At 56.4% G+C, this 14,949-nt stretch overlaps 1 protein-coding gene across 1 annotated transcript in view; it reads right to left on the reverse strand.

The window, feature by feature from the left end:
* The window catches only part of EXD3 (exonuclease 3'-5' domain containing 3), a 79,719-nt gene that overhangs the window by 61,347 nt on the left and 3,423 nt on the right, over window positions 1-14,949 (reverse strand). The window contains exons 2-6 of the mRNA XM_044439821.1: window positions 11,834-11,890; window positions 7,444-7,516; window positions 3,150-3,208; window positions 2,212-2,379; window positions 1,172-1,339 (exon numbers count right to left, since the gene is read on the reverse strand). Of these exons, the coding sequence (XP_044295756.1) occupies window positions 1,172-1,339; window positions 2,212-2,379; window positions 3,150-3,208; window positions 7,444-7,516; window positions 11,834-11,890 (525 nt within the window). The remainder of the gene's footprint in view (window positions 1-1,171; window positions 1,340-2,211; window positions 2,380-3,149; window positions 3,209-7,443; window positions 7,517-11,833; window positions 11,891-14,949) is intronic.

A 14,949-nucleotide genomic window follows, 5' to 3' on the forward strand; every position in this document is an offset into this window, starting at 1 on the left:
TTCCAAAAAGGGGGAAAAAGGGGACCCACCGGCAGCCATCTTGGTTCCTTCAGAAACCATTCATGAAGATGAAGCACATGGGGGAAGGCCTCTGGGCAGGCGAAACTTTAGATTCACATGCCTCTGGACGTCCACTTTTCGCTGAGAATGGCACCTCGTGGGCCTGAGGTGGTTTGGATACAATAAAAGGTGCCCCCACCTGTCTCTAAGCCTGGCGTGCTTATTTCCCCCACATACCCACCCCCAGGCTCCGGGCACACCCGTGGCTGGACCTCAACACCCAGAACCACACGGGGTCTTGCCTGGGGAACGGGCAGCCTTTGCTTCTGCGGTAAAAAATTATTCCTGACAAAACCAAGATGGCTGCCGGGCCCCTTTGAACCATTCCACAGTTCCAGGGCTAGTTTTCCACCCTGCTTCTGGTGTTGACTGAATTGGAAGAAGGCAAGCTCTGCTGACTGGAGAATGCTGGGAGTTCGGGCTGTTTTTCTGTCTAAATGTGCACAGGATTGGCCCCTTACGGAATTCGTTGCAACTGTTTGAGCTGCTTCCCTCCCCTGTATGTTCGCATCATCTCAGAACTTGGTGCCACCCAGTGGCACAAGCGGGCAGGAGATTCAGGGCGGGTGGACGGGCTCGTTCCCACAGCGCTGCGCCACAGGATGGAACCCGCCAGGAGGAGAGGCAAGGAGAGCCACTGCCTCAGCTCTCAAAGGGGTGAGGCTGGTCCGTGGAGGAGGAGCCGTGGGCCGACGGCAGTTCGGCCACGTGCAAAGGTGGTGGGCACCGCATGCCCACATTCCCGGGCGGGAAAGGGCTGGTTCCTCCTGCGGCCGAGGAGGCCACTCACATGGCCCTTGGCCTGCAGCGCAGCAGGGGCGCAACTCGGGTGGCAGCCCCAGCCGAGGCGGGATCTCCCGTGGGAGAAGGATTGCAGGGCCAACGTCGCAAGACAAGGCAGCTGTGCCCAAGCTTTGTGCCCAAGCAAGAAAATGACCTCCGGCCAGGCAGAGAACCGCCTGGAGCGACAGAGCGCCCTTCCTACCCATCCAGCAACACAGGACTCCACGTGGGTCTTTATACTGCTTGTATGGCACAGCAAAGTATTATCGGCGGGTTTATCCATTCCACGGGAAACAATCGACAGCGCTGTCGACACGGAGACACCCACCTCTTTAAACTTGCCCTTGTGGAAGAGGAGGCTGACGTAGCCTAGAAGGTGCTGGCGGTCCGCGGCATGGAGCTGATAGGTGCCGATCAGAGGGCCCAGCAAGTTCCCGTGGCACTGGGCGAGCACAGGGAAGACACGGGCCTGGAGTTTCTTCAACTTCAGGCCAGACTGAGAAATCAGTGTGAGAGAGAGTCAGAATTCTGCTGCACATGGCTGAGCGAAGCCGCGCTGCTCAGGCACCCGTTCCTTCACTACAGGTCGACTGACCCTCAGGAAGCGCAAACCCACGACCTCACCCTGCTCGTCCTACTCTGCTTCCAACGAGGCCCCACCTCCTCTCCCGTTGTTTCGCACAAAATTCTGCGTGGGAGCCCACTGTCAGCAAACCTCTTAGCGGCCGCTAATTCAGCTGGCATTTTGAAAAGAGTCCTAGCAGATGCAGGGGCTTCGGCAACCAGGGGAGGCTAGTGAGCTTGTTGGAGGAAGCTGGCTGGCCTGTCCTGGACATGGGATGCTGGCCTAGACGGACGGGGATGCAGAGCTGCTACTGCCAGAGGCGAGCAGTTCATTTACTCTGGCAGCTACCAGCACGAGGTGGGACAGACAGGCTGGGTGCTCTCAGGTCAGTGCTAAGAAGCTAGCCCGCTTCCCTGCCCAGGTCGTTGCGGTGGGCCAGAGGAGGAGCCAGACCCTGGCCCTTACGACCGCCGAGAGGTGGAGGCGGGTCGCTGGCTTGGACATGCGAGCAGCTCCCGTCCTCCGATGCCCTCGCCAGGCAGCTGGCCCCCTCTAGCTAACAGCTGCCCCACCGCGGGGAGCACGCTGGGGAGAGCCTCGGCCTCACAGGCATGCCCGGGATGGAGCAGGGGGTCTGGCCTCTTGCCTGCAGCCCCCAGCTGGGGTTGCCCCCGGGACCTTCGGTGTGCACGGTGTGACTCTGCTGCTGAGCTGCACCCTTCCTCCGGGCCGGAGCAGCAGCAGCCATGATGGGGACCCATCCTGAGGGCCACCCCACCCAGGGGTGTATCCCCCAGCCTCACCGGCTGGCTCTCAGGGTGCCTCTTGGTCCAGAGGTGCACTTCATGGACCAGGTGGGATGCCAGGCTTTGCCCTTTCCTCTGCCAGTCTCCGGTGCCCTCCAGCACGTCCAGGAGCCACGCCAGAGGGTCTTCAAGGGCCTCCAGGCCCAAGCGCATTTCCTCCCGGAGCTGCGGAAACACAGACATGCGTGCTTGATGACCGCGCCCGCCAGGCTGCCACGGACCCCTGGGGCCACTACCTAGAAGTCCACTTCCTGGGACTCTACACTTTAGCAACAAAGGCTTCAGCCCAGCCTTCCCCAGCCTGGTGCCCTGGAAATCCCACCGGCCCTCACGGCTGGCGGTGCTGGCCGGAGTTGGTACGGCAATTCTGGGAGGGATACGCATTCCTTGCTCCACCTCAGGAAGATGGAGATACACTGAGGAGGGGCTGCACGACTCTCAGAGGCAGGGAAGGTGCTCTGTGGAGCTCATGAGGGAGACAGAGAGCATGCTTAGAGGGGAAAGCACGCTCCACACATCCCAGTTCCTAGCCCAATGCTATGCAAATACCTTTTGGGAAACAAAATAAGGGAAAGTACACAAAGACGCTCTATTTACTCTTTTGCAGGTTTAGAATTGACCTCTTCTTTGGCACAGGTGTGTTAAAGTTGGCAGCAAAAAAATACACACACCATCTTCCTCTGGCAGCCCTTTGAAAGGGCCTCCAAGAGCCCCCAGGAAAGGAGCTACTCCGGGGGGCTCCTGTCGGGGGGCCTGCTGGGGGTGGGTCCTCTGCAGCCCCCCAGCCACGCCCGACCTTCTTCCTGACCCTGGTCGGGGCCTCAGGATTCTGCAAGGTCACAGGAGTGAATACTGGTCGAGGGTCAGCACCCATTCCCCGCCAGCCCATCTGGTTCATCCCAGGGGTCTTCAGGGGTCTCCAGCCCTGGCCTCACCTTCTCCATGTTCTTCTTTGCCCAGAGAGACTGGATATTTTGCAGCAGTGGGTCCTTCTCTGGAAAGAAGGGGAAATGGCCGGGGGGCCGGGACAACAGTGAAAATTAAACGAAGGAAATAAAGTAAATGGGCAAAATCTGTCGGGGCTCCCTAGTCTCGGGACGTGTGGGTGCTTCCCGCCCTGCTGGCCCCAAGGCCTCTGCCTCAGCCTCTCGGGCCCGAACAGGGGGCAGGGCCTGAGTCCCTCCGGTCTGTGCACGCTGCTTCCAGGGTCAGCCATCCCTGGGCCTTCCTAGCACCAGCCAGCGCTTCTAGCCATCCTGGACTTTCCAGGGCCTTTCCAGTTCAGTCCAAATTTAACTGCTTTTCTAACTGCTTTGACATGTTCAAAGGCCGCATGAGGACAACAGCAGTGACATTCAGTCCCACTCTGACAGTAACAGAAGCCAGCCTGCCACCACGACGGCCCTCTGCCCCCACCCTAAAAAAGGAGCAGGAGAGGAACCCCCTGGCCTGGCTTGGAAGGATGCAGCAGTTCACCAAGCCCAAACTGCGTGGAGGCGGAGGGGCAGAGGGCATTCTCGGGCAGCACGCGCCGTGGCTCTACTGGAGGAGGATCCTCTCCAGCGTTCCCACCAGGTGTGACTTCAGGCACCGCAGAAGTCCAGAGCCTCCTAGACTTGGCCGGCCCTGTGCAGCTGTTGCTCCCGAGGGTCCCTGGGCCTGCCTGGCTAAGCAAGCCCAGCCTTTGGGACAGAGGAAAGCAGCAGCCTGCAGCTGAGCTCAGGAGGGGCCCAAGCACTGCATCTGCCCGCCAGCGGCGCCTGGCGCTCCTCACACGCGGCTTGGACAGTTCAACAGGCCGCCCTTCCTCTCTTTCACTCTTGCCTCCCCTGCCGAGCAGGGCTGCGCAGCGACCAAACCTCCCGGGTTCTTTGAGGAACGCCTTTCTTCTCCTTATCACGCTCGTTCCAATAAACACCTCCCGGCATCCTGTTTTTCTCATGTCAATCCAGCAGGAAGCTTAACACTTGTTTGGGATGTGTGCTGGTCAGAAGTTGCGCAAATGGAAGTGGGGGTGGGGGGGCTCTCCTGCGGCCTCTGGCCCAGCTGCCACAGGAAGCCGAGGTTGCAGCCTTTTTTCCCAAGGAACCGCTGTTCACATATCCACAGGTAGCTTCCCTGCAAGCAGGGGAGCGCCGCTCAGCGGCAGTCGCGGCCTGGTGTGTGAATGCTCCCGGGTTCAAGCCCTGGCATCTCCAGAGGGGCCCAAAAGGGAGAGGGCGGCTGCCCCTGTGTATACCAGCCTCCCCGGCCTGGTGCTTTCTGATGCACTGGGCAGCAACTCCCATAAACTGGCTGTAGGCATGCGGGGAGATCTGGCTCTGATACCCATAGGGTGCCAAGCTGCGGAAGGCTGCTGCCAAAAGCAGGAAGCTGGTCAGACCGAAGCCAATCCACTAAATCAGCCTTTGTGGGAAATGCGGATCGGGGCCACAGGTGCCAGGTTGAAGCGCTTAGGATGCAGATGCCTCCCCTCCTTCTGAGAGGCAGGGAAGCTTTGGTGGCACACGCCACAGGACATGCCCAGGGCAGCGGCGAAGCCAATATTTTTGACGGTTTTCTGACACGGAGCGCTGACACAGTTTTCTGTCCTATCCCACTGCCCATCCAGCACGCAAACGTGGCCAAGTGCGCGTTGCTTGAGGCTGCTGGTTAATAACCGGAACAGCTGCGAGATGAAACATTTGCTATGCCGGCTCGCTCGTGGCAGAAGCCGTGGGGGCTCCTCCGGCGATGCTCCTTGGTGCGAGGCACCGAAAGGATGCCAATGGGCCTCGGTTCCACCTGAGGAAAGCCGCCGGGACTGCAGCCCCATGGCGCCGGGCAGAGTCTGGACTCCCGCCTCAGCAGCATGCAGGCTAGGTCCAAGGGGCCCGTGGAAATTATGAAAACAGATCCCGACGCTTGCGGACACGCCAAAAGAAGAGAGCAGTTCACACAAGTCTGCAGCTCCTTGTCTGTCTGAACTCGGCGTTCGACTGCCCACTCGGGACCCATACTTGAATCAGTAATCAAAGGGAGAAAACGGAAACAGAGTCGTTGTCTTCAGCTTGGCAGGCTGACAGGGCCCAGGCTCCCAGGCCTTTAACCCAAGGAAGCGAGCTGCCGCAGAGTCTCATGTTCGCCATCCCAGCAAATCTGGTGTTTGTCTCAGAAGCAGCCAAATTGGGACTTTGATGCAAGGAGGGCAGCCGGACAGAGAAAGGCAAGAGGGGGCAAAAGTTCTGGTCGGTCAAATGAGGAGGCCGGAGAGACAAAAGGAAAAACCCGAGCACTCTGCCAAAGCTGTCCTTAAGTAATTACAGCTGGTGGAAGGCCCGCTGCCTCGTCGGGCTGGGGATGGAGCGAACCGCCCAGGGCATTTGGAAAGCCTCAAGCCCTGCTCCTCTGCCACGACTTCTCAAGCTGCAAACGCAGCGGCCTGCTAGACTCCACAGACCGAACCGCAAGGCAAGGCCATCAGTGCTGCGGCACAGCGAGTGGGCCTCTGGCCCAGGGCTCCGTCTCCGGCGGACCCCAGCCAGAGGCCTCCGCAACGGCACACGGCGGGCGCGACCAGTCCGGCTGCCCCTGCCGCTCTCCCCACTCCCTGTGTCCGAGAATGAACGGGGACCTGCCGCCAAGGAGGGAGACTCTGATTCGAGTTATTGTGTCCGGAGAACTTTCCTCCCCTCTGCTGGAAACTCCGCAGCAGGGCCCGTGACTTATGCTTGGGTGCCTTCTGACAGAATCACAAATGTTCTACGTAGGTTCCTCTCCCCTCCCGCTCCACCCTCCACAGTGACAGTTCTAGGGCGCAGCCGATGTGCGCAGGGGCTGACCACCGGCGTGCGGTTCCCAGCCGGGCCCATCTAGTTTCTGAGACGGAGTGATGTGGGGGAGTCGCAGGAAATGCTCTGGCCCCGGCCTTCCACTGGAGCAGGGCTGATCTGGACGCCTGAGGCCAGAAATCCAAAGGGAGCACCCGGCCACAAAGAAAGGCAGAGAGAACAATGGAAGCTGCAGCCCTAGGCCTGTTCGGGCGTACAAAGGGCCCGCGATGCCCAGCGCGCCCCCGCCGGCCACAGCAGCCAGGGCTTGGAGGGCACAGCAGGCCTCTCTTCCTGCTAAGGAGGCATGGGGGGGGGCAGCTCAAGACCACCAGCCAGGTCTTGCGAGCACACAAAGCAGCGCCTCACCAGAAGGCGCCCCGCCAGCACACCTGACTGTGCCCCCTGCAGCCAGCCTTGTGCCCCTGCTGCCGCCCCACGACTCGTTCTCTGAACAAAGACTGGGGGGTACATCAGCCCAGCACACGCCGTGCTTCATTCCTCGCTGGCCTGGCGCCTCGGCAGGGGAGCCCGCAGGAGCCTCATCCCACGCGCTCGAGCGGCCTGGGGCACAGGTCTCGCTCTGCCTCTTCCCACGGGTCCAGAGCGCGCGCAGCGTGAGAGCGGCACGGTGGCCCCTGCTGGGCAGCGGGGAGGCAGCTCCTCCTGGGAGGCCCCGGGACTGGGAACTATCGCCTGGCTGCAGCAACGGGACTGGCAGCTCCTCTCGCTTTCTGCGGTCGCCCCTCCTCTGCCAGCGCCAAGCAGCTCAAGGCATTCTCACAGGCACACGCCCCTCCCTGCTTCTCAGAAATGCAGGAAGGAAGGGCTCGCTGGCGTGGTGCTGTTGTTTCTAAAGGCCGGGGCCGAACACAAACACCCGCGGTGCTTCTCTGTGGGCCTGCGGGTATCTCTGTAACACACATGCAGCTCAAGAAATCACAGTCAAGGGAGAGGGTGGATCTGGCCAGCTGATCATGACCGTGCAGGTAAGTCAAAAGCACCTTGACACACGCCTGGTTTTAAGAGGGTGCGTGTGCCGTTTTCGGAACAAGCATGTCTGCACTGAGCAGATGGCTCCGTGTGGGGGATGGCTGTTTTCAGCCTTTCCAAGTCCTGGGACCAAAAATGGAGTCGGTTTAGAAAGCTGCCGCTAATGCTCCTGCCTGATTAACTCGGTCGCCCTTCAAGTTCCCGCTGCCCACAGAGAAGGGCAACCCGGCCCTCTGCATTGGGTCAGGCACGGCAGCGCTCCCCGCCCCTCCCCAGCCCTGCACAGGGGGCTTCATCTACAAAGCGCTGCGCTTTGCAAGGAGGGAGAATCCTGCAGTAATGCTCATTTTCGAAACAGGCACAGAAGACTGCACAAGAGAGAGAGAAATATGCAGCAGGAGACGGGCTGCGAAGACAAGGGCCTCACCATTCGCGCCGGCCCTCGGGCAGCTGTCTGCCAGCATCTCTCCACGGCTAGCAGCGGAAGCGGTGGCTTGGTTCTGAAAGAAGAGCAAAGAGCATCACTGTCTCACTCGCTGCAAATCACAGGGGCATGGACACAGCCCTCGCTGGGTGGAAGCAAGGTCCCCGTCTCTCTCCTTGGCCAGGAGCTTGGGGTCACTCCTGGAAACTCTGGGCCTCAGGTTCAGGGGAGGACAAGGACAGAATTGTTCCAGCGAAGCACAGCTGACTGAAGGAAGTCACCGCCACGAGACTCGGCAACATCCCCAGACTCCGGTGGCTGTAAAACAGGGCTAGACAAATTGTGGGAAAGGAAAAGAGCTCTTTAGTGGCCGTGAGCCGCCATGACAGAAAACGTTGAGACAGAAAACACCCCTGAGCTCTGCAGCCAGCTGTGCACACGCAGCTCTGGGGCAGAACCCGTTTGGCGTGTGGAAAGTCCCACCTTCCTCCGAGGTGGCAGGGGAAGCCCCTTCCCCCTGCCGCTGCCCGAGAACAGACAGCAGTTCTGTTGTCCTTCTTGCTCTGGAGCAGCTTCTGTGGAGAGGAAGGGAACCAAAGCGGGGACTTGCGCGCTCAGAGCCCACAGAGGACCAGTTCCTGGGAAGAAGCGGCACTGGGGGAAGAGTGGGGGGTGCTTCATATCCCATTTGCGGGCTTCCCGGAGGCACCTGCTGGGTTGTGGCGGAACGCGTCAGGCAGGGCAAGACGGGTCTTTGGACAAGGCCCAGCAGGGCCTCTGCGTCCCATCAGGCATGTCACTCGAGGAATGGCGCCTCTGGGGCCAAGAGCAACCCACCTCGGAATGATGGCGGCATGACCCCCAAGGCAGCCGGGCCTCCACACCCTCCCTGTGGCCTCTCCCCACCACAGGGTACAGAAGCCAGATGTTATAATAATTAGTAATAATTTTACAATGATTACTCTAAATCATGTCCAGGTGAGATGGACAACCATTAATGATCTACTAAATCCCTTAAAAATGGATCAAACCATCTTAAAGTCAATTGTTAAAAATGGATGGAAAAGATAAATGTTTCGTGTTAAGATTCTGATCATCTGGATGTTGATGCTTGTTACCCTTCACGCCATTTCTCTTGCAAAAAGGAAAGGCAGCAAAACCAGTCAGCCGATTCTCCACCAGTGCCGCGGAGCAGGAGGAGACGGAGGGCGATGCGAATCCCAGCGCTTGGTGCCAGGGCCCGGGCAGCACCGGCCACCTGCACCAAACTGCGAGGGCAGACCTGCCTGCCCCCAGCTCATGGGCCCCTGGAAGCAGAATCCCCGCCTCGGGCTGATCCGGCAAGACGATCTTTGCCCTCTTACAGGGGCTGTGCCTCACCTGTCCAGAGCCCGCTGGTTTCTCCCAGCAGATTCCCCCAGTCCGTGGGCACGTCTGCCTGGGAAATGGGCCCTGGAGCAAAGCGAGAGAGGCAGCCGGCATGCTGCCGAGGGAGGGATGCTCCCACACGTCCAGGAGCCACCCTGTGCAGTGCCTGGGCAGGGGCAGGGAGGTGCCCCCGCACAGGCCCACCGGCTCCTGCGCCCGCCCCCTGCTGCCCTGAAAGGCAGCCAGAGCGGGCATCGGTGGATCCAGGGCCCCCTCTGCTGGCAAGCCAAGCCCTCTGGGGAGATCCGTGCATCGCCTGGGAGCAGAGAGAGAAGGGATGCTCCATGGAAAGCTGCCTGGGATGGGCAGGGGATGGGCTGCCACAGCCTTCGTCGGGACAGGGGGAGGGTTCTCTGCTTCCCAGCTCCGCCTGGGGGCAGAGGGGTCTTGCGTGTGCAGAGCAGGGGCTCTGCCACTGAACCACAGTCCCCCTCAGAACAAAGGAAACTGCACATTACATATGAACTTAGGAAGCGGCTCTGTTCCAAGCCAGGCACTGGGCTCCCCTAGCCCAGCACTGTTGCCGCCGACTGCTGGGCAGCAGCGGCTCTTCAGCCCTGCCTGAGCCCTTCTGCGTGCAAATGCCACACGCTGGACAACAGGCCAGGGCCACGCCAGGCACGGAACACCCAGCCACGGAAGCTGGATGCCCAGCACCCTCTACAGGGCAAACCGCACTGCCAGACAACCATGGCACTGCGGAAAGCATGAAGGCTGGAGACTGAACACACACGGTTCTTCTCCCATTGCAGCCACCCTTGCAGAAAACGCAGGTGACGACTTTGGGCACAGTAGCCCACGTAAGAAGGCTACATTAGAGACATCCGTGCTTTTGGTATAGCTGTACGGGCGATGTAAAACAAACTGGACTCCATATTAGTAAAAGAGTGTGTGTGTGTGTGTGTTGTGCTGCACAACGATGGGAAGAATCCAGCTAAGGTGTCGCGCTTTTAAATCTCACTGACTTTTAAAGCTTATCTTGGACAGGCATTTCCCGTTATATACCCACTGGTCATTCAGAACGACTGCGCTACAGGATCCGGCAAGGATCCATCAGGCCGCTGTGAGGAAGGCAAAGGTGCTGCAGCTACCAAGGAGCACCACAGGCCATGAGCGGGGGGAGGGCACAGAGGCCTGCTTTCCTGCACCAGGAACGCCAATCTGCACCCAAGCGTGCCAAGAGATGTCCCCACCCTTTCCCAGAGGAGACAGAGAAGGCAGGGACTGCGCACGGGCTCTGCCGGAGACCACATCATCCCCGATAAGCAAAGGATGTCTATGCCGAATGCCTGGCCTGCCGAGTGCTCTGGGGAGGACCGGGGCGCACGGCAGCCATCCTCGGCTATCCAAACAAGCCCTCCCTGGCCCCGGAGTCTAGGGGGAGCTCCCCTGCTTTCCCTTCCAATCTTTCTTGAAGGCTGGAAGGGGCACCGTGATGGGAAACGCAGAAGCTGCCGAATGTCTGCCTGGTACCCTCACAGCCTGCTTGTGAATCTCTGGCCAGGAGCTTTGTAAAGCTACTTTGGGCTATGGATGCTCGGAAAGTAATTATAAAATGCATGCGACTGAAAGGCACTTAAAGGCATCCGTGAATCTGGAGAGTGAGAAACGGATCACGCTCTTCTCCCTGCCCCACACGGACTCAGCAGTCGGTTCAGTATTTCTGCTGTGCAGGCCAGAAACCTGGCAGCTCTTTGTGTTGCACACTGAGAGGGGAGACTTCAGTGTGCGTGGAGGGGAAAGACCCACCAGCCAGTCTGAAATGTTTTGCATTTTTAAAGTCTGGTCTAATAAAGATTCCAGACTCATCTCCCCAGAGTGCCCCGGGATGCCACGGCAGTCTTGTTAAGAACCGTTCCAGGAATTGGCCAGAAGGCTCTTTTTCCCATCTGCATTGTTCAGCACTTGGCTGTGTGCGACGGGGAGGGTGGGAGATGGGGGGGGGACAGAAGAGGGAGAGAAGCAGAAACACTTGGGAGGGGAAAGAGAGTGTGCGTGCGTGCGTGCGCACACAGAGAGAGAGAGAGAGAGAGAGAGAGAGAGTGAGTTGGTTGAGGGAGGGCTCTTGTGCTTAGGTGCACAAGTTCCTTTTGCTGGAAAAGCCTGGCTGCCATGTGCCTTGGGCTTGGCACCCTTTCACTGTCTGCCCCTCAACCCATCCTGGTGTCTTCCAGAGGTGCACAAGTGCAAACGCACCGAGCAGACTTGGGAGACTCTGGCAAGTTCCATAATTGCTTCAGGGTGATTGCCTGGCCGAGGAAAAGCTGAGGCAGCCCCCACCCTGCAAGCCGGCAGAGCTTTGGAGCCCCGTGAAAGAGCAGCGATTTGCTAGCACTCCACTAGTCACTCTTGAGGGGGGAAGGGCGTAAAACCACATCTGGATTTTCTGTCTCAGGCACCAAACTGGCTCGGGGCATCCCAGGGACAAAGAAGAAAGAGGGAAAGGAAACAATGGCGCATGCGAACACCCAGCCGCACACCCTCAGGGTCGCACGTGTGCCACAGTCCTGTGGGACTGCGGAAAGGAAAGGCCCAAAAGCTCCGCCAGACGTGGTCGAGGCTGCAGAGTTCAGCTTGCCGACAATTTGGCTTCTGAGTAAAACACACACGCAGCAGCAAGTTTCTAGCCCTCCACAGCGGAAAGATAGGCTGCGGAATCCTGGGCAGCCAGACGACAGCAGCTAAGGCAACTTTCGCAACAGTCGCAACTTCGCTAACACTGCGGTGGGGGTGCTGCCTTCCAGATGTTGTGGGATTGCAACTCCCATCATCCTTGACCACTGGCTAGGGCGGACTGGAGCTGCAGTCCCACAACTAGAGGGCCATATGTTTCCTGTCCCTGCTCTAACAGTTCCCCCCCCCATCATTATGAAAATTCTGGTGTCATTAAGAAACCCATTAAAACACAGAATTCCAGGTATGGGGGAGACGGGGGCAGGTGCAGTCACCGCATGAGCACCCTCACCTTTTCATGCAAGGTCTCCAGCATCCTGTTCCAAAACGGTCCTCGCTCTGTGCACAGCTGGAAAACCAGAAAAGCCTCCAGTTACTTCACAAAATGGACCAGTAATGTGCAGCAAATAACCCACCATTTCCCCTACTTTCTCCAGACACCTCTTTTCTGAGAAGCAGTGCTGACTAAAGCAAAGATTCATAGGCTGCTCTACTTCTGTAGGCCTTGAAAACCTTGGCTAGTTCGTTTTAACAAAAACCAGAGTGGGAAAGAGGGACACACACACACCAAGAGAAAGGTCAAGTCACTCATTCTCATCGCTGGAGACAGAAATGTGGAAAGCACATGTTCACTGGAAGAGAAATGGCTACAACGTTTTAGCAATATGTCACCCTGTGTGCTGTGCATCTAAATGCATATACTTTTAGAAGGCACTTTTACCGTTTTAATCTTCATAACCCATGCAGAGAGCATCAGCTGTTGGGCAGTACAGAAATCTAATAAATGTAGTGAAATTCTGCCTGCAAAGTGCTTTGAACTTTGGAGAAGCATTGTTTCAGCTTCCTCAATCCGGGCCCTCCCGATCTGTTGGATGACCGGGATCCTCCAGCCAGACATGCAAGACCTCTCAGGGCACCAGGCTGGGGGAAGCTGCCTTACATCAATGCTGATTGTCACTTATATTTGTACTATGAAAGGCACAAGCCTGTCCAAGGTTGGACAGGAAGGTATGCGCTGACATGCATAGGATTGTGCCCTAAAAGGCCCACAGTACTGAAATTGGAAAAACAGGTGGGAGGGTGAGGAGGAGGAAAGGCAGAAAAGGAAATATCTTTTAAAATGATCTGTATATCAAAGAGAGCTTTTAGAAACGGGAGAACTCCAGAAAGCCCAGTTACACATCCAGGCCGACTTCCTTCTAAAGAAAATGACTGGCAATGATGCACTTTGAGGCGGCGGAGTTACAGGTCAGCTACAATTTCCTGGGGAACACTGCCCTCTGGTGTTGTCAAAGTCCATCCTGAGTACTGAATCATGAGAAAGAGCGAGCAGAAATCTAGTACCATCTACATCTTGGGGGGAGAAGAGGGCAGTGGAATTTTATCTACACGTCAGGGCTACACCCAAACTTTAAACAAATGTTTTGCTGGCCTTTACCTGTTCCTCAACATTCTGGAAACATGAAATTCCTTGGTGCTAAAATACCAACAACACGGATGCAAAAACAGAAAAGGGTAATTCAAATAATTGTGGGGCTCAGGTAACTCTTCTACTAGGAGAGGTCTGTTTAGCTTAAAAAAAGACAAGGGAGGAAAGATATGGCAGAAGTGTACAGAATTCTGTTTGGTGTGGAAAAAGTGAGGACAGATATATTTGATTAATCAGCTGCGCCCCTACCCGGAGTACGACTGCCTGGTGACGGTGACACACGCGCTGGTGACTTTCCGCCTAGACTTCTGTAATGTGCTTTATGTGGGGCTTCCCCTGAAGACGGTCCGAACACTTCAATTGGTGCAAAATAGAGCTGCCAGGTTGCTGACGGGGACGGGGTGTTATGCTCACATGACTCCAGTCCTCCATCAGCTTCACTGGCTTCCCATTGAAGCCCGGGCCCAATTCAAGGTGTTGATTATGACCTATAAAGCCCTAAACGGCTTGGGTCCCGGCTACCTGAACGAGCACTTACGTCCGTATATGCCCGACCGCCCTTTGAGATCTGTGGGAGAGTCCCTTCTCCGGGAACCCTCCATGAAAGAAATTAGGAGAGTAAGTACTCGGAGGAGGGCTTTCTCTGCGGTGGTGCCCAACCTATGGAATTCACTCCCCAAAGAGGTCTGCCTGGCACCGTCGTTACTGGTTTTTCTGCACCAGGTAAAGACCTTTTTATTTAAACATCATTTTAATTGTTAAAACATATGATCTGGCCAGGGCAACTTCTTCTTCCTTCTCTTTTCTCCTCCTATATTATTTATTTACTTATTTTATACTGATAATTTTAATTTTATATTATTATGTTTGTAACTCAGTGTATTTTTTGTATTTTTGTATTTAGTGGTAATTTATTATGTTCTATTGTATTTCAATGTATTTTATTGTGTTGTAAGCCGCCCCGAGGCTTCGGCAAGGGGCGGCATAGAAATGTTATAATAATAATAATAATAATAATAATAATGATAATAATATATTTATTTCTCTCTCTCTCTCTCTCTCCCTCTCTGATGAATATCCAATGAGATAGCCCTATGCAGCTGAAGGATGAGAGATTCAGGATAGATAAAAGGAAACAGATGGAACAGCTCTCAGGTGGATCAATAGTTGGTTACAGATTTGGACTCAGAGAATATTTCTCAATGGCACCTTCTCAGACAGGGAAAGAGACCAAGTGGGGTTCAGTCCTGGGCCCAGTGCTCTGCAACATTTTTATTAATGACTTGGACAAGGAAGTGTATTGACTTATCAGATTTGTGGATGATACAAAACTGGGGGAAAACTAATGCCCCGGAAGACAGAAATAAAACTTAGAGTGAGCTTGACAAGCTGGAGTACTGGTTGAAAGCAAGAGAATGAAATTCAGGAGGGACAAATGCCAAGTTCTGCACCTAGGAAAATGAACCCGAATGCAGTTATAAGACAGGGAATACTTGACTGAATAATACTGCAAGTAGGAAGGACCTTAGAATTATTGTAGCTCACAAGCTGAATATGAGACAACAATGTGATTAACAGAAATATAGCTTCCAAATCAAGCGAGGTACTGGTTCCTCGCTATTCAGCACTAGTTAGGTCCCATCCTTAGTACTCTGTCCAGTTCTGGGCACCACGCTTCAGAAAAGACAGAGACAAGGCGGAAAGTCTTCAGAGCAGGGCAACAAGAAGGCTTCGGTGAAGAGAGAGTGAACGAACTGGGCATGTTTAGCCTGGAAAAGAGCAGTCTGAGGGGCGATGCGACAGCCATCTACAAGTACTTGAAAGGCTGTCACACAGAGGAAGGCCGGGATCCCTTCTCGACCGCCCCAGAGCGCAGGACGAGGCATCCCGGGCTCAAGCTGCGGGGAGACCGGCCTGGCTAGACACCAGGAAGAGCAGCGGGCAGCGGAGCCCCCGGGCTTCGGGCTCGCCCACCCCGG

Source organism: Varanus komodoensis, unplaced genomic scaffold, assembly GCF_004798865.1.
Source record: "Varanus komodoensis strain SLA01 unplaced genomic scaffold, ASM479886v1 scaffold36, whole genome shotgun sequence".
In the NCBI taxonomy this organism is placed as follows: Eukaryota; Metazoa; Chordata; class Lepidosauria; order Squamata; family Varanidae; genus Varanus; species Varanus komodoensis.